The following is a 25,910-nucleotide window of genomic DNA, read 5'->3' as shown; positions in this document are numbered from 1 at the left end:
GGCCCTTGTCCACACAGATGCTGCTGGAGTTGTGACCTTGACTCTGGATGGATTGCAGCCTCTGAAACATCTTGCCTCATCCTGGCTGCAACCAGAGATCAGTCTCTGGGGCTTAAATTCTTTCTGGTCTTGGCTCAGGCATCTTCCCTGTTGGTCTTAATGCAGAACTAACCCCTCCCCATGGTGACATACTCTCCCACCCTCCCATACCGTTCTGAGATCTTCAGTAAGTTGAAAAAATAATGCTCCGTAGCAACCTTTGCTTGCTTATGCTAGGCCACCAAGTCTACCTCCTAGTACTCTAGGCACTCAGCTCCTACAGCTCTTTTCTGTGACTCAAAAGGTTGTGTCAATCCATAGAATGTCTGGGAGTCAAACACCAAATCTGCCAGAGTTATGAATTCGAGGCACCAGAAATAAAAGAATCATTAGAAGATATAGAGAAACACCAACTGGTGAGTTGGTTGGCACAAGTCTCATAGAAGCAGTTTTCTTTCTTTTTTTTTCCTCCAGGGTTATTGCTGGGGTTCAGTGCCTGCACCATGAATCCACTGCTCCTGGAGGTCATTTTCCCCCTTTTGTTGCACTTGTTGTTGTAGCGTTGTGGTGGTTATTATTGTTGTTGTTGATGTCGTTCACTGTTGGATAGGACAGAGAGAAATGGAGAGAGGCGGGGAAGACAGAGAGGGGAGAGAAAGACACCTGCAGACCTGCTTCACCATCTGTGAAGCGACTCCCTGCAGGTGGGGCTCGAACGGTGATCCTTATGCGATCCTTATGCGATCCTTATGCTGGTCCTTGTGCTTTGTGTCACCTGCATTTAACCCACTGCACTACCGCCCAACCCCCAGAAGCAGGGTTTTCTTTGAGTGTGGAGAAGCATTGTATGGAATAAGTTCTAGATGATAAAAAGGGAACAGTTTCCCTTTTTACATTAATAATACAAAGCATCTACAGGCTGTCGTTTTGTGCATTGATTTGAGTTTTTTATCTGATTTCTCATAAAGAATCACTTTCTCTTTAGATTTACATTGTAGAATCAAGTAGCCTGAACATGCTTTTTTTCTCAACATTTTATTTAGTTATCACAGTTTTTAGTACAACAATGCAAAGTATAGGAAGCATCAGAAATAGGTCAGCTAGTTTATAGTAAAAGAGGAATGTGCTGGCAGATGAGGAAATGGGGAGTAGACCCAAAGCAGGGTTTGCGGTATACAAAAAAGACAGGTGAATCCAGGAGATGGATATGTCAGGACTGGTAGGTACTCATGATCCCGATACAGTCAATTTCCTTTATGTCACACCACTCAATATTCAATATCCTGAAAAAGCAAGAAAGTCTGGCTTGATAACCTGGGAGGTGCCATAGTGGTAGAATTCTGGATTCAGATACAGAAACTCTCAACTTAAATCCCCAGTATCCTACACCCCCACCCCCACCCTGCCCTGTCTCATGGAATAAATTTTAAAAAGAATAAATTTTAAAAATTTTAATAAATTTTAAGAGGAAAAACTGGGTGGGAGTGCACCGTAGAGTACATATGTTAACATGCTCAAGAACCCAGGTTCAAGTCCCTGGTCCCCACCTGCAAAGGGAAGCTACATGAGTAGTGGAATAATGCTGCAGCGCTCTCTCTCTCTCAGAAAAAGTACATAATTGAAAAATATTTTTAAAATGTAAGAGGCTCCAGGCTGTGGTGAGGGTGAGGGAGGATGTTTGGCTTTACTGGGGCGGGGGAGGATGGGATGGGATGGGACACAGTCTTTTGGTGGTGGGAATGGTGTTTATGTACACTCCTATTAACCTGTAGTCATATAAATCACTATTTATTATTATAAGAGAGGAAAAATTGATTGAATGCCTCAACTTTTTAATGCACAGACCATAGGCTGAGTCTTTCATATGTTGACTGTCTTAAAAGCTTAGACCAGGGAGAACAGAAGCAACCGGTGGAACAGCTATATACAAATAATGTCAAAGATATAAATTATGGTGACGTTGTGTATGATACAGCAAATCCTAACAAAGATATTTCTCAAAGTTAACCCAATTGCCAAATAATTTGATTACAGCAATAACTAAGCCTTCTTAAACCCTAAGATAGCAGGAACCCCCACTTCCTCTATAGAGCCTATATGTCCCACAGTCCTGGAACCTCTAGGGTGGGGCTCACTTTCCTGCATGCTTCTCTCAATTCATACCAAATGATATTGCATTCGCTGATCCCAACCTAATCAACACATGCTTCACGTCAGACTGTGTCCAGAGACATCAGCCATGGTATGTCAACCTTTCAGCCTCATTACTTGGGTGAGACCTTTCATTTCATAGGATTCTCTAATTCCATTTCAGGTGGTTCACTTCCTAACAAAGTTCCAAAACCTAGATATAGACAAGGTTCCATGAGATAGGGCATATGTTCACATGTATCCATAAATTAGGATAAAATATATATCTGAAAGCAAAAGTACATAATAGTCTGTAGTCCGTCAGTATAAAGTTCATAATGAAATAGTGTCTACTTAGACTTCAAAACCCTCCTCACCTACTTCCTATTACACTTCCTTCACTCACTCCAAAGCTAACCTCATCAAAGCAAGGACTACAAAAGCTGAATAAAGGCAAGAGACTGGCACACTTTAACGGTGACTCTTTAGTCACTATCAAGCCACCCCATCAGCTGGGGCCCTTTTGAGGAGTCCTGAGATTCCCAAACTGACATTAGACTTCAAATAGATCCCTCTCTCCATTGTTACTGGTCATCTCTATCAGGAACAACACAATAGACACCTTTGTAGGTCCCCATAGGACCTTGCCTCCGACATGGATCAACAACAGTAGAAAATGTTCCATCCTCCAAAGGGAGGATGGACAACATACTCTATGCTACATCTGAGGAAGATGGGTCCTGAAATTGGCACAGCTTGGAATGTTCCTACTCATGACCACAGAATGTGAGCTCAGACCTATAGGGATGCAGAGGTCACATAGGCTCCTAAGCTAATTATGGGACCCAGATCACATCAAATCAATGGGGTTTACAGTCAACAATATTTATACACCTTTCCCATATTAGGAAGCTACTCTCTTCCCTGATCCAGCTTTCTGGTCCTTTTTCCAGCCATGACATCATCTCCCCAGACAATAACTTGGACCCACCTACATATCAGGTTTCAGGCTCAGGGGAAAAAAAAAAAACTAGTATAGTCACAGACTTTTGGAATATAACTAAAATATGCCTATTAGCTATCTACAAAATAGAGACCTCCCCAACTCTTCATCTGCAGTATTCCAGCCTTTAGGTTCATGATTAGCCAACAACTTGCTTGGCTCTATATGTTAACTCTTTTCAGCCACCAGGTTCCACATGCTAACATGATGCCAACCAGACTTCCCTGGACAGACAATCCCATCAATGTGTCCTGGAGCCCTGCTTCCTCAGATCCCTGCTCCACTAGGGAAAGAGAGAGACAGGCCAGGAGTATGGATCAACCTATCAACATCCATGTTCAGTGGGGAAGCAATTACAGAAGCCAGACCTTCTACCCTCTGCATCCCACAATGACCATTGGTCCACACTTCCAGAAGGTTAAAGAATAGGGAAGCTATCAGGGGAGTGGATGGGATACAGAGTTCTGGTGGTGGGAATTATATGGAGTTGTACCCCTCTTATCATATGGTTCTGCCAATGTTTCCTTTTTATAAATAAAAAGTAAAATAAAATAAAGTAATTTGTAGGACATTTACCATGTCATACGTTTATATATTGCAGCCTTCTTCTGTACACACATTCCATTTTCAGAATAGATCTGAAAATTGTATCGAAACAAATTAAAAGTTTTTTTTAAATAAAATTACATTTGTATATAAAAATAAGTAAATTCCAAGTGGATCAAGGACTTGGATGTTAGACCAGAAACTATCAAATGCTTAGAGGGAAATATTGGCAGGAGTGTTGATCCAACTAAATTTATTTTATTTTATTTTTAAGAAAGGAGACATTAACAAAAACATAGGATAGGAGGGGTACAACTCCACACAATTCCCACACCCAATCTCCATATCCCATCCCCTCCCCTGATAGTTTTCCCATTCTCTATCCCTCTGGGAGTATGGACCCAGGGTCATTGTGGGTTGCAGAACGTGGAAGGTCTGGCTTCTGTAATTGCTTCCCTACTGAACATGGGCATTGACTGGTTGATCCATACTCCCAGTCTGCCTCTCTTTTTCCCTAGTAGGGTGGGTCTCTGGGGAAGCAGAGCTCCAGGACACATTGGTGGGGTCGTCAGTCCAGGGAAGTCTGGTTGGCATCATGCTGGCATCTGGAACCTGGTGGCTGAACAGAGAGTTAACATACAAAGCCAAACAAATTGTTGAGCAATGATGGACCTAAAGACTGGAATAGTGCAGATGAAGTGTTGGGGGGGTACTCACTGCAGACTCTTGTGTACTTCCGCTTTCAGGTGTATATTTTTCACTGGTTTATGGACACGTGTGAACATATGCTCTATCTCAGGGGACCTGGACTATATCTAGGTTGGGGGACTTCATTGGGGAGTGGAACACCTGGAATGGAATTAGAGAATACTATGAAAAGAAAGGTCTCAACTGAGTGAGGGTTGTCATTCCACACCTGAAGTCTCTGGACACAGTCTGAAGTGAAGCATGCTGGGGTGGCACTCGTTGCGTTGATTAGGTTGCGATCGACGGATGCAATATTATTTGATATGGACTGAGAGAAGCATGCAGGAAAGTGGGCCCCACCCTAAGGTTCCAGGACTGGGGGAAATATAGGCTCTATAATGGAAATGTGAGGTTCCTGCTGCCTTAGGGTTCAAGAAGACAAATGGACAGTTATTGTTATCATCATATTATTTGGTAATTGGGTTAACTTTGTAAAGTCCCTTTGTTATGGTTTGCTGTATAATACCCAGCATCTAGTATATAGCTGTGCCACTGGTTGCTTCTGTTCTACCTGGTCTAGGTCCAACTAAATTTTAAAGGCATCTTCAATGAAATGAATCCAGTTACAAAGAAGACTAAATAAAAAATAAATCAGTGGGGCTACATCAAATTAAAAAGCTTCTTCACAGCAAAAGAAACCACCACCCTAACAAAGAGACTTCCCACAGAATGGCAGAAGATCTTTATATGCCATATATCAAGCAAGAGGCTAATAACCAAAATACTTAAAGAACTCACCAAACTCAGCAACAAGAAAACAAATTACCACATCCAAAAATGGGGACAGGATATGACAGAACACTCCACATAGAAGAGGTCCAAAAGGCCAACAAACATGGGAAAATGCTCCAAGTCATTGATTGTCAGAGAAATGCAAATAAAAACAACAATGAGATACCACTTCACTCCTGTGAGAATCAGAAAAGGTAGCAGTAACAAATGGTGGAGAGATTATAGGGACAAAGGAACCCTCCTGCACTGCTGGCAGAAATGTAAATTCATCCAATCCCTGTGGAGAGCTGTCTGGAAAACTAACAAAAGGCTTGAAGTAGACCTTCTCTATGACCCTGAAATTCCTCTCCTGGAGATATATCCTAGGGGACCAAACACACCCATCCAAAAAGATTTGTGTATACCTATGCTCATAGCAGCAAAATTTGTAATAACCAAAACCTGGAAGCAACCCAGGTGTCTAACAACAGATGAGTGGCTGAGCAAGTTGTGGTTTATATACACTATGGAAAATTACTCAACTATTAAAAAAGGTGAATTCACCTTCTTCACCTCATCTTGAATGAAGCTTGAAGAAATCATGTTAAATGAGTCAGAAAGAAGACCTCACCAATGTGTCCTGGAACCCCACCTCCCTGGGGCACTATACCAGTAGGGAAAGGTAGAGACAGGCTGGGATTATGGATCGACCTATCAATCTCCATGTCCGGTGGAGAAAGAATTACAGAAGCTAGTCCTCTGACCTTTTGTGCCCCATAGAGATCCTTGGCCCATACTCCCTAAGGGGTAAAAAATGAGAAAGCTTCCAGTGGAGGAGGTGGGAGGGGGTGATGTGCTGGTGATAGGAGTTCTGTGAATTGTGCCTCTCTTATCCTACAATCTTGTATATCAGTATTAAAGCATTAATAATAAAAAAGAGAAGTTAAAAAAATAAGAAAACACAAAGCAGAACTTGGACTGGGTTTTATGTATTACACCAAAGTAAAAGACTTGGGTGGGGGACAGGGTTCATGTCCTAGAACATGATGACAAAGGAGGACCTAGAAGAGGTTAAATTGTTATGTATTTTACTGTTCACTATACAACATTAATCTCCCCAATAAAGGAAAAGGAGAGAAAGAAAGAAAGAAAGAAAGAAAGAAAGAAAGAAAGAAAGAAGGAAGGGGAGGAGGGAATGTCACAGATCCTAAAAAAAAAAGCCTGCAGAGTACAATACCTAGAAAAGGTGTGCTTCTGAACTCGATCTGGAATCCAGGCTTAAATTCCTCAAACAGGATGATCTGTCAAGAAGAAGATGAAGTGGTCATAACATTCAAATCTTGCCTCTGAGTCCAGAAGTCTAATCAAGGTGAAATGGGAAGTAAAACGTGGAGGATGGAGGGAGAGAGTTCACCTCATTTTGTCCAGGTTCTAGCCAGGATCCTGGCAGGTAAAGGGTTTCCTGGGGACCTTTGTTCCAGTAGCGTCCCAGGTTGCGGCCATTGATGAATACTACGCCTTTGGTCCAATTCTGAAACAGATTGGAATGGGAAGTTCCACATCTGAATCCCAGATGTAAAGACACAAGAAGTAAACACACACGTGCATGCATACATGCACAAGAATGCATCTGCAGACACATTCAGATAGGATGGGTTACCAACTGTGGTCCTCAGTGGGATCTATAGATGGGACCTGTAGAGTTCTGCTTCTGTGCTTCTGGCCTGGGATTTGTTCAATATCCAAACCTCAGGAAGGAGAGAACTGATTTGTAGATCCTTTCCCTCTACCTGCCCCACATCCGGAAAGATTGTCTTCATTCAATATCAAGTATTCAAAACAAACAAGCAAACAACGATGGTGAGAGTAGCAAGATCACAGGTGTCATGGTTTCAGTGTGCGGTAGAATCTCACCTTCAACATCACCACCATAGGATGAATGATGAGTGCATGGAAGGTTACGGAGTTCAATTATCTTGGACCAAATCTGAGGACTAATGTTTCACTTTCATTAAGCTAGTTTATGGTCAGGGAGCTATCACAATGACAACATACTAGACTTTCATGCCTGAGACTCAGATTTCCCAGGTTCAATCCCCAGCACCACCATAAACCAGGGCTGAGCAGAGCTCGCTCTCTCTCTCTCTCTCTCTCTCTCACTGTGTGTGTGTGTTTGTCATTAAAACAAATAAATAATAATTCTTTAAACTATAGATCACTGTAATGTGTAATGGATCCTATAAGGTCTCCTCTAGAACACGTGGCTCATGACTCTATAACATGTGCTCTGCTTTCACTTCCCCCTTTGTTAGCACCAGGGAAGGGACAGCCTCCTAAACAGCTGTGGGGCATCTGAAGCCCCTGAAGCTTACTTTTTCCTGCACAGGGCTGGACACATGCAACAAAGATCTTTTCCTCAAACAGGTTGAGGGATAAAACAGAAGGGGAGGGAAGAAGCATCACTAACCTTCAGTCGTATGAAAGTGTCTTTGGGTGAGCCACTAACTCTCAGGGTAACATGGAAGAAAGCAGGGGTTGGAGGTGGGTAGAGAATTGGCTTCCAGATTTTAGGTGTATTCCCCCTATGAGAGAGGCAAACACATGGAAAAGGTCAGGTCTCCTTTGTAATTTATCAGTTGAGACTTTAGAGCTAAGTCTCCTCTGAGCTCAGAATTCTCCTCTACAGCAGTAAAAGTCTTTCACAGTAAATAATACAGTAAGTGGGAAAGTAACACCAGATGCCAGGCTTTGGCAGTAATCTGGTGAGAGAGAGGGGGAGAGGGAGAGGGAGAGGGAGAGACCAGGGTCACCCAGTTGAACACACACACATTACAATGCACAAGGACTTGGGTTCAAACCACCAGACCCCACCTTTAGGGGCGGAGGATGTTTCACAAGCAGTGGAGCAGTGCTGCAGGTGTCTATCTCCCCTTTCCCTCTCAAGTTCTCTCTTTCCTATCAAAATAAATAAATAAAAATGTTTAAGAGCATATTACAAAAGAAAGCCTTTACAAAGTGAAAATTAAAAAGTTGCCTAGGAGTTCAAGTGAAGTTGGTAGCTACTCTATTGAGACAGCTATAAAACAGGAGTTCCTTCCCTATAAGGTCTTACTCATATTCTCTCTCTATCTCTATCTCCAACCAAGATTATGGCTGGCACTTGGTGCATGAATTCCCTGTGGCCTTTTTTTCTTTTTCTTTCTTTTTGATAAAGGTGAAAGACAAAGACAGACAGGAAGACAAAGAAGGAATGCCTCCAGAACTGCTCCACAGTTGGTGAAGCTTCCCACCACAACCACCTGCAGGCATGAACCAGGTCCACACATGTTAATATGTGCACTCTTATCATGATTCCATCCTGATTTCCCTGGGCAGACAACCTCACTGATGTGTCCTGAAATTTCAGCTCTCCAGAGCCCCCACCCCACTAGGGAAAGATAGAAACAGGCTGGGAGTATGGTTCAACCTGCCAACACCTATATCCAGCAGAGAGGCAATTACAGAAGCCAGAACTCCCACAAGAGGGCTCTGAACTCCAACTCCATCAGATCCCAGAGAGAAAAGGGAGGGATATTTGGATGTAGTATTAGGTGTATGTGTGACTTGAAAAGGAAGAAAATATGTGACCACAGAGGAAGAAAAGGTGAAAGACAAGTAAATATATACAAATATAGACAAATAGTTGTAGAAGTAATAGTTAACCAGGGGACTGGGTGGTAGCACACACAGGTTAAGCGTACATGATACGCTGCAAGCACTGTTTAAGAGTCTGGGTTCAAGCCCTCAGCTCCCCACCTACAGGGGGTCCTTTCACAGGCAGTGAAGCAGGTTTGCAGGTGTCTGTCTTCCCCTCCTCTCTTGACTTCTCTCTGTCTTATCCAATAACAACAATAAGGGCAAGAAAATGGGAAAAATGGCCTCCAGAAGCAGTGGATTTGTAGTGCAGGCACCAAGCCCCAGCAATAACCCTGAAGAATGAAAAAAAAGAAAGGAAGGAAGGAAGAAAGAAAGAAAGAAAGAAAGAAAGAAAGAAAGAAAGGAAGGAAGAAAGAAAGAAAGGGAAAGAAAAGGCAAGAAAAGAAGAGAAAAGAGAAATAATAGTTAACCCGTATCTACAGTCTTAAGAGAACTCCTATAGCTTACAATTCAGAACCCTGGTGGTGAGAACAGTGCAAAGCTGTACCTCTGTTATCTTGTAATTTTGTAAATCAATATTAAATCACTAATAAAAAATAATTTTTAAAAACTATGTGTATTCTATCAGGTGAGCCACCACTCAGCCCTGATTTTTTTCTTTTTAAAATATTTTTATGGGAGTCCAGCAGTAGCACAGCGGGTTACGTGCACGTGGCGCAAGGCACAAGGACCGGTTTAAGGATCCTGGTTTGAGCCCCCAGCTCCCCACCTTCAGGGGAGTCGCTTCACAGGCGGTGAAGCAGGTCTGCAGGTGTCTGTCTTTCTTTCTCCCTCTTTTGTCTTCCCCTCCTCTCTCCATTCTCTCTGTCTTATCCAACAATGATGACATCAATAACAACAACAATAATAAAACAACAAAGGCAATAAAAGGGAATAAATAAATTTTTTAAAATTTTATTTATTGGGAGTTGGGCAGTAGCGCAGCAGGTTAAGCGCACATGGGGCGAAGCACAAGGACCCGCATAAGGATCCTGGTTTGAGCCCCAGCTCCCCACCTGCAGAGGCATCGATTCACAGGCAGTGAAGCAGATCTACAGGTGTCTTTCTCTCCCCCCTCTGTCTTCCCTCCTCTCTCCATTTCTCTCTGTCCTATCTTACAATGATGACATCAATAATAACATCAATAACTACAACAACAATAACAAACAAGAGCAACAAAAGGGAAAATAAATAAAACATAAAAAATTATTTTTAAAATTTATTTTAATAGAGACAGAGAGAAATTAAGGGAAGAGTGGAAGATAGAGAAGGAGAAATCAAGAAACATCTGCAGCACTGCTTCACTACTTGTAAAGCTTCCCCACTACAAATGGGGACCAGGGACTTGAATCTGGGGTCTTGTACACAGAAACATGTGTGCTTTACCAGATGTGCCACAAGTACCTGTTCCCTTTTTCTTTATTTTCAAAAAATGCTACCCAACTCTTCTCTAGGCCTAGTTATAGCCCAGTGAACATGCCAGATAAATAGGGCCTGGTGTCAGTCTGCTTTCTGGGCCCTTCAAAAATATGATTTCATGAGTCAGGCAGTAGCACAGTCAGTTAAGCGCAGGTGGCGCAAAGTGCAAGGACTGGCATAAGAATCCCAGTTTGAGCCCCTGGTTCCCCACCTGCAGTGGAGTCGTTTCACAGGCAGTGAAGCAGGTCTGCAGGTGTCTATCTTTCTCTCCCCCTCTCTGTCTTCCCCTCCTCTCTCCATTTTTCTCTGTCCTATCCAACAATGACAACATCAATAACAACAACAATAAATATAACAATAAAAAACAAGGGCAACAAAATAGAATATATATATATATATATATATATATATATATATATATATATAATTCAAGGGGGATAAGTGGTGGTACACCTGGTTAAGCACACATATTACCATGCACAAGGACCTGTGATTGAGTGGTGAAACAAGTCTGCTTTTCTCTATTTCTCTCTCCCTCTCTCCCTCCCTCTACCTTCTCAAGTTCTCTCTCTGTCCTATCTAGTAAAAAATAGAATGAAAAAAATATATATGATTTCAAGTGAGAGTTCCTTTTCTGCATTCAGGACAGGTTTCCTAATTTCTTTGGACACTGTCTAATCAAGACATTTTATTTATCTATTTATTTCCAGGGTTATCACTGGGACTCAGTGCCTGGATGACAACTCTACCATTCCACTATGGTCCTTCTGTTTCTCTTTCTTTCTAACAAAGCCAGAGATAAATGACAAGAAGGAAAAAAGAAAGAAAGAACCTGAAGCACTGATCCATCATTTATGAAGCTTCTCTTTTTTAATTATTTACTTATTTGGTAGAGACAGAGAGAAGTCGAAAAGGATGGGGAAGATAGCAAGGAAGAGAAACAGAGAGACATCTGCATCACTCCACCACTTGTGAAGCTTTCCCCCTCCAGGTGGGAACTGGGAGCTTAGACCTGGGTCCTTGAGCATTACAACATGTGTACTTAACCAGGTGTACTTCTACCCAGCCCCAAGCTTCTCTCTTACAGGCAGGGGCTAGGGGCTTGAACTCAGGATCTTGTGCAGTAACCTGTGCATTCTACCAAGTAGGCCACTGCCCACCCTAACTTTCCCTCCAAGCTCAATGTGTTTCCCAAGTTCTTCCTGAGTGAACTACTCCTGGAGGGTTTCCCCTCATAAACTGGATTCATGCTTCCACTCACTTTTTTTCTGTCTCCAGGGTTGTTGCTGGGGCTTGGTGCCTGCACCATGAAACCTCTTCTCCTGGAGGCCATTTTTCCCATTTCTGTTGTCCTTGTTGGGGTTTATTATTATTATTATTGTTATTGTTGTAATAGCTGTTGTTGTTGTATAGGACAGATAGAATTGAGAGAGAAGGGAAAGATAGAGAGGGGAAGAGAAAAATAGACACCTGCAGACCTGCTTCACCGTTTGTGAAGCGATCCCCCTGAAGGTGGGGAGCTGAAGGCTTGAACCGGGATCCTTATGCCAGTCCTTGTGCTTTGCTCCATGTGCACTTAAGCCACTGCACTACCGCCCGTCCCCCACCACCACCACTCACTTTTTGAGGAGGCTGGGTTTCATCTCCAGGCTGTAGATTTTAAATTTTCTTAATGGAGAATTGTTCAGATAGATATCCCCAGTTAGGCCTGTGAAGGAGAGAAGATGGTAAGAAGAATGCAGATATGCAAATAGTTTGTGATCTGCAAAAGGACACTCCCCTGGCCTTATGGGAGGGAAAGTTTCTGCTAAATCTTACACAGAGCCCTCCTTCTGAGTGGACATGTGCACAGGGCTTCAATGGAACTTTAACTCTTGTATAGCTCAAAACACCAAGACAGAAGGAAGGTATGTGACCCTGCCAGAGCCCTAAAGAGGGAAGGGGGAAGACCAGAACCAGAACACTGGGATCTATAGAAGGGAGACCCAAGCTTCCCAGGGAGGGACTTGAACCATTTTGTTTTCCAATGGCATTTCTATAGTTTTCCTCAAAGTGCTAACAGAAGAAAAGTGAGTTTTCTAGACTAGGCAATTAGAAAACATACTCTGGGGTCTTAAGAGAAAGGCCATCATCATTCTTTCCCCCCCCTTCAAGGTGAAGTTTGTGAATTTCTTCTGAGGATGTCTCTACTTTTTTTTTTTATTTCCACCGTGGTTATAGCTGCAGCTTTGTACCTGCATGATAAACTCACTGCTCCTAGTCGCCATCTTTCTCTTTCTTTCTTTCTTTTTTTTTATAAATTTTTTTTTATTCCCTTTGTTGCCCTTATTGTTTTATTGTTGTAGTTATTATTGTTGTTGTCGTTGTTGGATAGGACAGAGAAATGGAGAGAGGAGGGGAAGACAGAGAGGAGGAGAGAAAGATAGACACCTGCAGACCTGCTTCACCACCTGTGAAGCGACTCCCCTGCAGGTGGGGAGCCGGGGCTCGAACCAGGATCCTTATGCCGGTCCTTGTGCTTTGCGCCACCTGCGCTTAACCCGCTGCACTACAGCCCGACTCCCCCTTTCTTTCTTTCTATCTATCTTTTTTAGATTGAGATAAAGAGAAATTGAGAGGGAAGGGATATGGGGAGAGAGAGACATGTATTGCAGTGCTTTGGGGAATAGGCCTTGAAGGGGGTCCCTGAACACTATAACATGTGTGCTCTATCAGGTGTTCCATTTCCCAGCTCCTGTGGGTATCCCATTGGCCTGCTCTCAGCCAAGCCACAAGTCCATCCATAACTGTCCTTAGCCTTGGGTGAGAGCAGCAAAAGAGAGTACCCCAAGGTCTCAAACTGCACCATGATTGGCTCACCTTTTCTCTCTGTGTTGATGTTCAGGCCAGAGGCAAGTCGCCCTTGATTCTCGACCAGGATGCTCAGAGTCATGTAGTCTTTGTGGTCCTGTCCAACACAGAGCAGCCTGAGGAGGGCTACTCAGACATACTTCTGTGGCCCTCAGCCTCCCCATAAATAATAATAACTCAACAAGCAGGTGAATAACAAAGAGCAGGCTCTGAATCCCACAGACTTCCAACTAGGGTCAAGCAAACCCTGGGCACCTGCTCACTCCCTTCCCATTCTGTCAGGCTCTTCAGGAAATGGTCACCTGAGCATTTTACCAGAGACTCAGTTGAGACTGGTAAGTATCCCAGCATTCTTGGAGCAGCAAATACTCAATGTGGTAACGTTCTGCTCAATCCAAGTGTATGCATATTAGTGCTGCACACAGCTCTCGCTCATCCTCAGGCATCCAGAAGACAGTGGAAAAGCAAGTTACCCCATGGCTAGACCACACTTACAATTGACCTTGGGACCCAGGAAAACACTAAGACTATCAGTGCAGCAACATTAAATTATATACTTGATTGTCAGGAATAAACAGCTGATCTTTGGCATGGTCCAGGACTCCTAGATACTTCTCATTCAAATACACCTGCCAAAAAGAAGAAAGCACTATTAGACCCTCATAAGGAAAGGAGAAACAAGGACTTCTGGAAATCAAAGAAAGGGGCAAGTTCATGAGACAGATCACCTACTAGAGTATATGCTTTAACTTATGCAAAGCCCTGGGTCTGAGTCCTGTAACAACATGAGAACACAATGTCTGGCACTAGTGGGAATTCCATGGAAGATGGAGTGGTTCTATGGTCTTTCTCCCTATTTCTCCTTCTCTCTCCCTCTCTAAAATAGAACTTAAAAAAACCCTCAGGTGCTAAGTGAGAGCTCACTCAGTAGAGCACATGTTACCAAGCATGAAGACTCAGGTTTGGTCTCAGGTTTCACATGGGAGCATCATGCAGAGCAGGCATTGTGGTATCTTTCTTTCTATATCTCTGTACTATCTCTCTCCCTGTCAAAAATTTAAAGTAAAGAAAAAATCCACAGGGAGTAGTAGAATTATACATGAAACCCAAACCATTAGGCATGAAACCCAAGCACATGAGAGCACACGTGTGAGTGCATGCACACACACACACACACACACACACACGCCCACTGGAATCTCACATGTGTGAGATTTGGATACACATACCTGCATATACACTGCAAAAGGAAGTAGGAGAGAGGAGAAGGTGAGAAGGTAGTTAATTCTAGGGAAATGCTAATCTCTTTATTTCCTAGCATACTACAAGCTGACTATGAGTTCACAAAAATAAAACTTATTTAGTAAGTATATACCCTTATGAGATGTTTAAGGTGAAGTCCAGATAAGTATACTCTGATTTCAAATACATGTCCTGGCTCCACTGTAGGAGAGAGAGAGAGAGAGAGAGAGGGAGGAAGCAATTAATAAGACCTGCAGAGGTGGAGGAGATATGATAATGGTTCTGCAAATGATTTTCATATCTGAGGATCTGAGGTCCCAGGTTTAATCCCCCACTCCACCATATACCAGATCTGAGCAGGGCTCTGAAAAACTATACACACACACACATATGCATGCACACACGCACACACACTCATGTACATGCACACACACGCACACATCAGAAACCCTGCAGGAGGGGCTGGATAGTAGAACATCTGGTAGAGCACATGTTACCACATGCACTGCTGTACACAATGGAGCTGTGCTGCAGGTGTGCCTCTGTCTCTCTCCCTATCTTTCTCTGTCTCACTCTCTATCAAGACAGAATTAAAATATTTTTTAATAATTTTTAAATAATTTTAAAGTTCTGCAGATAATAAAGGAAGAAAGAAGACAGAGGGAAGGAATATAATGTGGCAAGTGACGGTAAAGAGAAGGCTGGGGAGCTCAGATGCGGCAGGTTTCTGCCTGCCTTGCCACATGGGTGTATCATTTGCCACATCTTTCCAGATTCTCCTCTAGGAAGTCTGCTGCCACTCATATAAATCTGATCAAGGAATGACCTGGGTGTAAATCCATTCCTTGTCTACTGCTTAACTCACTACTTCAGCCCCAGATGAAGCCACCCAAAGTCTCTTTGCTCTAGCCCCACAGGACAAGAGAAGGATACATTATTTTCCCCTTAAGTTAACTGGAGTTTGGCCACTTTTTTCTCAAAAGCAATTTGAGCAAAAATCAAACCCAAGCATACAAATAATGTACAGGAGACAGAATTCTTATTTTAAGCTTATTATATAACTATCATTACTCATTGAACACCCACTGAATGACTACATATTTCCTTAGAGGAGGGGTTGTCAAGGTTAAATCATAAGACCAAACACCAAGAAACTCAGGTAAAAAGTTATCCAAAGTCTGGGTGATGGCACACCAGATAGTGAGCACGTGTTACAATTTGCAAGTTCCCAGGTTCTAGTTCCTGGTCCCCATCTGTAGGGGGATTTCATGAATGGTGAAGCAGAACTGCAAGGGTCTCTTTTTTTCTCTCCCTCTCTGTCTTCCATTTTCAATTGCTCTCTGTCCTATCAAAAGAGAAACAGAAGAGGGGGTCAGACAGCATAGTTTGTTAAGCGCAGCAGGTTAAGCACAGGTGGTGCAAAGCACAAGGACTGGCATAAGGATCCCAGATCGAGCCCCTGGCTCCCCACCTGCAGGGAAATCACTTCACAGGCGGTGAAACAGGTCTGCAGGTGTCTATCTTTCTCTCCCCCTCCTCTATTTCCAGTCTGCTAAGGGCCCTGTTGGGACTTCAGTCTTCTCTTCTTTTTAGCTGCAGACTCAACACAGGGACCAGTTGAAAGCTGGTGTGAAGAAAGAGACAGGAGAGGGTCGGAATGGTATTTAGAAAGATAGACTAGTGTCTATCTTTCTCTTCCCCTCCTCTCTCCATTTCTCTCTGTCCTATCCAACAACAATGACATCAATAACAACAATAACTACAACAACAATAAAACAACAAGGGCAAGAAAAGAGAAAAAAATAAGAAAGACAAGAGTAAGGAGAATAAGAAAGGAAGGAGAAAGATTATTCTAAAGCAGTGACAGCATGAGCTTGAAAAGGATACAAAATAAAAAGAATTCCACAAATAAAAAAAAAGAAGTTCATCTAAGTAATGTACATTTCACAGGGACAGCTGAGAGCATGTGTGAGGAAAAGGAGAGGGTAATGATGGCATTTTCAGGTTAGAAAACTGCAATTTCATACACAGAGATGAATAAAACAGGATGAGGTGTATATAGGAAGCTAATGAATTTGATCTGGGACATGTTAAGAAGTGTATGGATTTGATTTGGGACATGATAGCAATCTATGGAATATACATACCTCTAAGTGGAGAGAAACGGCCAGCATGCTAACAAGAAGCAACCATAAGCCCCATAGATTCCTTAAGTCCATCATGTCCCAAATCAAATCCATTAGCTGCCTACATAAATCTCATTCCATTTTGCTCAGCTCTGTTTCTGAACCTGCAGCCTCCCACCTAAAAATACCATTCTGACCCTCTCCTGTCTCTTTCTTCACACCAGCTTTCAACTGGTCCCTGTGTTGAGTCTGCAGCTAAAAAGAAGAGAAGACTGAAGTCCCAACAGGGCCCTTAGCAGACTGGAAGAAGATGATATGGACAACAGAGAGAGGACAGAGAGGAAGAACATGTCACAAAACCTTGGATAATACATGTACATGGAGGGAGGTGGTTAAACCTTTAACTGTGGCTCTGCTGCCTTCCAATCAAACAACCTTCAAAAATCACTTGACTTCTCTAAAGAGATTCCTATTAAACACCTTCAATGGGTATTTGGATAATTAAATGAGTCAATTCAGCGGTTTTGGTGTAGCTCACCTAGGAGGGATAGAGTACATGCATTACTGTGCAGGAGACCCTGAATTCATGCCCTGTAATCCAGTCCCAGTACTACATGGGAACACCATGAATGGCACAGGGGAAATTATGGATGTTGTGGAGTGCTGTAGTGTCTCTTCACTCTCTTATCAAAACAGTGAATAACTTGGATCCACCTGCATATCAGATTTCAGGCTCAGAGGAAAAAAGAAAAAATAAACTAGTCTAACCACAGGCCCTTTGGAATATAACTAAAATATGCCTACTAACTATCTACAAAATGGAGACTCCCCCCCAACTCTTCATCTGAACTACTCCAGCCTTTAGGTTCATGATTAGTCAACAATTTGTTTGACTTTGTATGTTAACTCTCTTTTCAGCCACCAGGTTCCAGATGCCAGCATAATGTCTACCAGACTTCCCTGGACAGACAACCCCCCCAATGTGTCCTGGAGCTCTGATTCCCCAGAACCCTGCCTGACTAGGGAAAGAGAGAGAGAGAGAGGCTGGGAGTATAGATCAACCTGTCAACACTCATCTTCAGAGGGGAAGCAATTACAGAAGCCAGACCTTCAACTTTCTGTATCCCACAATCACCTGGGGTCCATACTCCCAGAGGGTTAAAGAATAGGAAAGCTATCAGGGGAGGTGATGGGATACAGGGTTCTGGTGGTGGGAATTGTGTGGAGTTGTACCCCTCTTATCCTATGGTTGTGCCAGTGTTTCCTTTTTATAAATAAATTAAATAAATAAATAAAAACAATGAGTGGATCCAGGTGGTAGCTCAGCTGGTTAAGTGCACACACTAAAAACAATGCATGAAAAATTTGGCCAAGGGAAGCCACTCAATAGTATTGACCATGCATGGGGCTCTGAGACCATTTCCCCATGCAGATAATGACATTTAAAAAATAAAAGTATGTTAATGTCAGGGATTGCTGTGCAATGAGAACAAGACTAATGGAGATCTTCCCAAGTAACCCCCAAATATATTTTTAAAACACTCAGCAACTCCCATAAAGAGTCAGTTAATCCCATCACCACCTATGGTAGCAGCTTATAGATGAAATATTTCAAAGGGAGAGAAGATAATAAAGTGACAATGCTTTGAACGTCAAAGAGAGGGGTCAGCGGGTGGTAGCATAGTGGGTTAAGCGCACATGGCACAACACACAAGGACTGATATAAGGATTCTCGTTCCAGTCCCTGGTTCCCCACCTGCAGGGGGGTTGCTTCACAATCAGTAAAGCAGGTCTTCAGGTGTCTATCTTTCTCTCCCCCTTCTGTCTTCTCCTCCTCTCTCCATTTCTCTCTGTCCTATCCAACAGCAACAACAAGGGCAACAAATTGGGAAGAATGGCCTCCAGGAGCAGTGGATTCATAGTGTAGGCACTAAACCCCAGCAATAACCCTGGAGGCAGAGAGAGAGAGAAAGAGAGAGAGAGATTTGACTACCATTTAGACATTTGTCTTAGCAATGTCACTGGGCTTGACAAACAGAAAAATGCCACTGGGTCCCATCCATTTTCCCCTACCTGACCCCTGTCTTGTACATGATTTTTTGAGGTGAGGAAGCCTCCTGAAGTGATGACAGTCTCATAAAGTATATATCCAAAAGACTGGCCACTCCCATTGTTTATAGGCAGAGTCTCCATGCTGAGGGGCTTGGTAGACCTGATGAACTGTGGCAGAGACAGGGCAGGAACAAAAATAAAAATAACCAGGTTAAACATTCAGGTTAGAGAAGAATTTCAGAAGCCGCCCCCCCCACACACACACACACCTCCACCCAATGCCTACATGTCCAAGAAAGCTGTGGGGACAGGAGCATAAAACAAAAATACACAATGACAATCATGTATAAGTTTCAAATATAAACTGCCTTTTTTGTTTTTTAAACCAACCAAATTTTCCTGCATGTGCATGCCACCAATATGTCTATGTCTATGTCTATGTCTATGTCTATGTCTATGTCTATGTCTATGTCTATGTCTATGTCTATGTCTATAGATATGAGAAAGGTGAAATCAAGAGAAGGAAAGGATATGTGGGACTTGCTCATCAATCCAGGACAAGCCTGAAAAAACTCCTAAATTCAGGGATACAACCCAAGTTGGAAAGATTCTGTCTCTGTCCTTCTCATATTTTTTTTTCTTTATTTGGGGGATTAATGGTTTACAGTCAAGTAAAATACAGTGGCTTGTACACGTGTAACAATCCTCAGATCTTTAAGGCCAAAATAAATTATCTAAATGAACATGCTTATTCATGAATCTGCTTATCTAAAACTGGCCTAAAACACTCTATTCCATTCATCCTCATGCCTATTGGACTTCTACATCTGAAGTTTCATATGTATTTGTGTTTTTTAAATATTTATTTATTTATTCCCTTTTGTTGCCCTTTTTGTTTTATTGTTGTAGTTATTATTGTTGCCGTCGTTGTTGGATAGGACAGAGAGAAATGGAGAGAGGAGGGGAAGACAGAGGGGGAGAGAAAGATAGAGACCTGTAGACCTGCTCCACCACTTGTGAAGCAACTCCCCTGCAAGTGGAGAGCCAGGGGCTCGAACTGGAATCCTTACGCTGATCCTTGCGCTTTGTGCCACCTGCGCTTAAACCGCTACCGCCTGATACCCGGTACATAAATATTTGAATATAATTATCTCCCAAAGTATATTTACCAAAGTATCCCTATTATATCATCTTTTAACTCCAAAGAGCAACAAAAACCATTCAATCAAAGAGATAAAAATTATATAATTCCCTTCAACCAGGCATCACCATTAGAGTCATATGTTAAATGTTTGCTCAGTTGATATCAAACATCTATAAAGAACACATACAGCTCAACAACAATAGGAATAACCCAATAAAAAAATAAGCACCCTACACCCATGAGAATGGCCTACATCAACAAAACAGAAAATTACAAGTAGGTGGAGAAAAGGGGACTCTGCTACACTGTTGGTGGGAATGTAAACTGGTGCAGCCCATTTGGAAAAGTGTATGGATAAAATGAAAATAGAATTACTTTATGATCCAGCAATACCATTCTTGGGCATTTATCCAAAAGACACACAATCACTAACTTGAAGGGGTATATAGGGGCCAGGTGATGGTACACCTAGTTGAGGACGCATGATACAATGTGCAAGGACCTAAGTTCAAGCTTCCAGTCCCTACTTGCAAGAGGAAAGCTTTGTGAGTGATGAAGCAATGCTGTAGGTGTCCTTCTGTCTCTCTCCCTATCTCCCCCTTCCTCTTGATTTCTAGCTGTCTCTATCAAATAAATAAAGATAATTTTAAAAAGGACATATGCACTCTTATGTTCATAGCTATGTTATTCACAATTGCCAAAAGAGTGGAAGTATCTATTAACAGATGACTGACTAAAGAAGTCATGGGATGCCAAGTCACGCTACTTATTTTTGCTGAGGATTGTCTCACGAGATACTAGTCCCAAGATGCAAGTATGGTACCTCTAGTTTTTAAAGTTCCACAAAGGATTCTTGTGCATAGCCAAGACTAAGTTTAATGTTGAGTGCCTAAAGGAGTGGCCCTGAATGTCAAGTATATTGTAATCACCAGAGTCTACTAAAAAAAAATTATTTTATTTTTCCCTCACCATAAAGCAGCAATGGTAGGGACTGCCCTAGTCTCCAAAGGGATGCTGGGTCATCCTACCATGCCAGTCCAAGAAGACTGGTCCTGAAATGCATGCAGCCTAGAATGTTCCCAACTGTGACTATAAACTGCAAGCTCAGACTGACAGGGACTCAGACATTATGCAGGCTCCTGTGCTAAATATGAATACACACACACACACACACACACACACACACACACACAGGTTCTGGGTCGGGTGAGTGGGGTAAACAGTTACTTTTATTCATAGACTTTTTTTCAAGATTGGGAGCTACTCTGTCCTAATCCAACTTTCTAGCCATTTTCTCTACTTTGACACCAACTTCTAAGACAATATTTTTGTTCACCTCCATGTTAGCTATCAAACTCAAGCAAAAACTGATCGCTGTGGGCCCCTAGAAACATGCCTAAAATGAACTTTCTAGCTTCTTTCCACCCTAAGGCCCCTACTCTCATCTGCTCTGTTCCTACTTTTTGATTCCTGTTCATTAATCATTTCATCCCACTTTATACCTTGCTGCCTATCAGCCACCAAGTTGCAAATGCTATCATGATTCTATTCTGACTTTCCTAGGCAGACAGCCTCACCAATGTGTCCTGGAACCTCACTGCTTCAGAATCCTAGCCCACTAGGAAAAGATAGAAACAGGCTGGGAGTATGGATCAACCTGCCAACACATGTCCAGCAGAGAAGCAATTACAGAAACCAGACCTCGCACATTCCGCACCCCAGTAATTTTGATCCATATTCCAAGTAAGGGAGAAATGATAGGGAGAATATGACCAGAGGGCACTGAACTTCAGCTCCATCAGATCCCAGAGAGAAAAGAGGAAAAAGGAAGGGACATTTGGATGTAGTAAGAGGTGTATGTGTGACTTGGAAAGGAAGATGGGACCATAGAGAAAAAACTGGCAAATACATACAAATATAGACAGATGGTTGTAGAAATCATAGCTAACCCACTTCTACAACCTTAAGAGAACTGCTGTAGCTTACAATAGAGAGATTGGGGATTCCGAGCTCTGGTGGTAGGAACTCTGCAGAGTTGTCCCCCTGTTATTTTATAATTTTGTAAATCAATATTAAATCAACATTTATTATTGAAAATTTTTTACTGTCAGACTCAGACAAAAATTAGTAAAGTTAAGACCCTTGAAAATATACCTAAAATAGACTTCCTAGCTTCTTTCAACTTGAAGAACCTAAATCTCATCTGATATATTCTTACCTTTAAGTTTCTGATTATTAAACAATCAGTTCTGCTTTATATCTTAATGCTTTCCAGCCACCAAGTTGCAGATGCTACCATGATGCCAACCTGACTTCCCCGGACAGACTATCACCAATGTGTCCTGGAACCCCACCTCTCCAGAGCCCTGCCCCACTAGGGAAAGATAAAAACAGGCTGGGGATGTGGATCCATCCCATATGAAGTGGATAAGCAATTACAGAAGCTAGACCTTCCACCTTCGGCAACCCATGAAGATCTTGGATCCACACTGCCAGATAAAGAATAGGGATAAAGAATAGGGAACCTTCCAACGGGGTGGGGGGCATGGGATATGGAACTCTGGTGGTGAGAATTGTGTAGAATCTTATCACATAATCTTGTCAATCGTTATTAAATCACTAATACAAATTAAGTTAAATTAAAATAAAACCTTTCCCCACTCCTCCCCAAAAAGTCTGTTGCAAGATTATAAGATTACAATGTATAGTTCCACACCCAACACCAAAGTTCTGTATCCTCACCCTCCCAGAGATAGCAATTATAGTTCTCATTAAATCTTAGAGTTTGCTTGTTTCTAAAAAAAGCATTTTTTTTTTTGCTTCCAGGGTTATTGCTGGGGCTCAGTGTGTGCCCTACAAATCCACTGCTCCTGGAGGCCATTTTTTCCATTTTGTTGCCCTTATTGTTGTTATTGTTGTTGGAGAGGATCGAGAAAGGAGGGGTAGACAGAGAGGGGGAGAGAAAGGCAGACACCTGCTGACGTGCTTCACCACTTGGGAAGCAACACCTCTGCAGGTGAGGACCCAGGGGTTTGAACCGGTATCCTTAATGCTGGTCCTTGTGCTTCATGCCATGTGCACTTAACCCGATGTGCTACCACCTGGCCCCAAAAGATTTTTTTCTTAAATTATCATTTTAGATCCTGAATCCCTTGTCAGAAGGACCATGGGAGGGAAAATTGTCAGCATCTTAACAAATCAGATTTTCCTATTTTGATTTATAAAGAACTGAAACTGTTGATTTATTTCTGTTCCTCAGTAATGGATGCCTTGTACCTTAAGCCAAATCTTTCCTTCATCTCCCTTCTATCCCATGATTCTATGCCCAGGTAAAACTTACCTTTCCCAGGTAGGGCAACATGTTCCACAGTGATATGTAATGTGTTACTGTCAGTGTATTGTATACAGTCTTCAGTTTAGATACTGGTAGAATAATCCTGGGAAGCTCTGCAATGAAAATCAGGAAGTAGCGCAATTCTAGGATCTCCTGACAACCCCATTCAAGGGCTCAATGTGTGCTTCTATTCCAAAGGCACCAAGAAGGAGAGACACAGGGCATGCCTACTCAACCCTAGAAAGAGTCCCAGGGAGGACTCCATAGTTAAGTTACTCTTTATATCTCTGGGCTGATGGGCAGGTTGCCATGTCCTAAAAAAGGAAGTTCCACTTCAGGACCAGTTCTTAACCCTGACTACTCATCAGAACTTCTTAGAGCCCAACAGGGAAATATATGTGTGCTTGAATCCTCCCCCTTCCTCTCCATTTCAACCAAGATAATGCTAATCTAACAATTCTGGGAAAGGTCTGGTGAGTCCCACAAAAGATTCTCATGTACTCAATAATGAGTGCCTAGAGGGTGGGCCCTGATTCTTGGCATACTGCATTTGCTAGTGCCTAATGACATAGTAATCTGGAGCAAAGAGAATGTCCCCAAAGAACATCTCTATCCATGCCTCGCTCCCCTCTTCACAGGATAGAAACCACTAAGGGGCTGTTATCATTCAGACTGAGTTTGTTGTACCTAAAACAGAGTGGAAAAAATCTTGAAAATTGAAATATTCTGGTGTATAATCTCCATCCTCTGTCAGCAGTCCTCCATAGTCTGAAAAACACAGAGAAAGTTGTCACATTCCCCTAAATAGCCCCAGATTCATGAAAGGAAGAGATGAGAGATTAGTATTGAGCAAAAGTATCCTTAACATTGGGTTGTTGGAACAGTCATAATTTTTTTTGGTTTTCTATGCAAAAATGTGTCACAACTATTCTAACAACCTAATCAATATAACATCTTTGGGAAGAAAAAAAAATTCTTTCTTTTACTTAAGAAAATGCAAGAGGGGCTAAGAGGTGGCCCACCCAATAGAGCAGACATGTCACAATTGCAAGGGCCCAGGTTCAAGCCCCTTGAATTCCCATCAGCAGGATGGGAATTTTCACAATTGGTGAAGCACTACTACAGGTCTCTCTTTCTAACCCCTCTCAATTTCTCTGTCTCTACCCCAAAATAAATACATTCATTTAATTAATTTTTTTAATTTTTATTTACAGAAAGGAAACATTGACTAAACCATAGGAATTAAATTTTTAAAAAGAAAGCATCAAACATAAATTGACCCCAACCAGGAGGCACCTGTCATGTCTTCCAGGACTCGCAATTTAAATCAAAGACTCCCAGTCTCTAGATATCTAATAAGCCCTGGCTGAGAGCCCACTGCTACTCATTCGGTGATTCTATTTAATGCTTATTCCACCTTTTTTTTTTTTTTTGCCACAAGGCTTATTGCTGGGATTGAGTTCTTATACAATGAATCTATCACTGTCAATAGCCATTTTTTCCTGCCCCCACCCCACGCCCTCTTTTGTTATTTTTTTTTTACTGGATAGGACAGTCAGAGATTAAAGGGGGAGGAGGAGGTAGAGAAGGAGAGAACGACACCTGCATCCCTGCTTTACCATTAATGAAGCTTGCCCCCTGTAGGTGGGGGACCAAGGACTTGAACTTGGGTCCTCACACATAAGTTATATGCGCTACTGGGTACATCACCATCTGACCCATTATCTATTCATTTCTAACTTAATTCTTTCTTTCATTACCCTTGGCTTTCCACTTGGTCTCTTGGTAGAGCTATGAACTGCGTAGATATTATCAATACCCTGGTGTTATCAAGAGATCCAAAGTAACTGATTTTACAGTAAGCCTTGAAGAACCAGGGTCTCTGTGGATGACAGAATTCAGCTACCAAGTTCTCTGCTGGTGAAGTTCTAAACAGCCTAACTTCCAGTGGTAAATAAATGCTAGTTCTATCAAAAGCAACAAATATCAAAGCCTCAACCCCCAGCATATGTGACAGGCAAAGTAGATAAGCAGTTCTAACGACTTTTTCAGGAGCCTAACCTAGGAAAGTTATAGTCTCAAATGGCAAGTGGGAGCTAGGGAGGAGACACTTGCAGGGCACAAATACTTGCCATAGCTGGTGACCATAGGGAGGTAGTAATCCAAAGACATAGCTCCGCCCATAAAGCCAAAGTTTGTGCCACCGTGGAACACATACAAGTTGAGAGAGAAGTTAAGGTGGAACATTTCACGGACATTTTCCATTATCACTGCATAGAGGTAGAAAGAAACAGAGAAATAGTGGAGGCAGGGGTCGAGGGAGAGAGTACTACAATTCAAGGAATCATAGACTCCAGTAAAGATTTACTTGTATTGTCAAATGCATGTCCCCGGTCATCTTCATTTCAATAAAACACATGTCTAGCTTGATTTCTGAAGCAACAAATACCTTCCAGTGGTGACTAACCTGAAACCATGGCAGGTAATATAAACCTTCAAACCACACTTTAATAGTCATCAATTCTCCAAGAAGGATGTGGCAGACTACCTGGGACCAGAGAACATTCTACTCCTATTGAATTCCTTTGTCAGTAGTTAAAATACTAATTACTTTAGCAGCTTTAAAAAAAAAGAGTCAGAATGGAAACCTTGCTAAAATTTAAATTTCATTAAACTCTACTGAGATGTAGTCCATGTACAATGCATGGAAATCCTATAAAGTGTATAAATTCAGGAGTTTTATTAATGCATATTCAGGACTACAAGATCAGTACCAGTATTAAATACTGGAATGTTTATCCATACTCAATCAGTGACCCCTTTCCCTAAGTATTGGTAACTACTAATATACTTTCTGTGTCTCTAAATTTGCCTCTCTAGACATTGTATATA

General features: G+C 42.2%; 1 protein-coding gene across 1 annotated transcript in view; it reads right to left on the bottom strand.

Annotated features, from left to right (window-relative positions):
* Positions 1-1,015: 1,015 nt before the first annotated feature.
* LOC103121229 (beta-galactosidase-1-like protein 2) overlaps positions 1,016-25,910 on the bottom strand; it is a 58,758-nt gene continuing 33,863 nt past the window's right edge. Inside the window, exons 11-21 of the mRNA XM_016191942.2 lie at positions 25,151-25,288; positions 23,706-23,786; positions 23,025-23,131; positions 18,562-18,708; positions 13,678-13,749; positions 13,130-13,217; positions 11,891-11,978; positions 7,644-7,758; positions 6,591-6,707; positions 6,414-6,477; positions 1,016-1,322 (exon numbers count right to left, since the gene is read on the bottom strand). Of these exons, the coding sequence (XP_016047428.2) occupies positions 1,315-1,322; positions 6,414-6,477; positions 6,591-6,707; positions 7,644-7,758; positions 11,891-11,978; positions 13,130-13,217; positions 13,678-13,749; positions 18,562-18,708; positions 23,025-23,131; positions 23,706-23,786; positions 25,151-25,288 (1,025 nt within the window). The 3' untranslated portion in view covers positions 1,016-1,314. The remainder of the gene's footprint in view (positions 1,323-6,413; positions 6,478-6,590; positions 6,708-7,643; positions 7,759-11,890; positions 11,979-13,129; positions 13,218-13,677; positions 13,750-18,561; positions 18,709-23,024; positions 23,132-23,705; positions 23,787-25,150; positions 25,289-25,910) is intronic.

The sequence above is a fragment of the Erinaceus europaeus genome, chromosome 20 (assembly GCF_950295315.1).
Source record: "Erinaceus europaeus chromosome 20, mEriEur2.1, whole genome shotgun sequence".
In the NCBI taxonomy this organism is placed as follows: Eukaryota; Metazoa; Chordata; class Mammalia; order Eulipotyphla; family Erinaceidae; genus Erinaceus; species Erinaceus europaeus.
The sequence above is the reverse complement of the archived record's forward strand: the minus strand, read 5'-3'. Positions and strand labels throughout refer to the sequence as shown.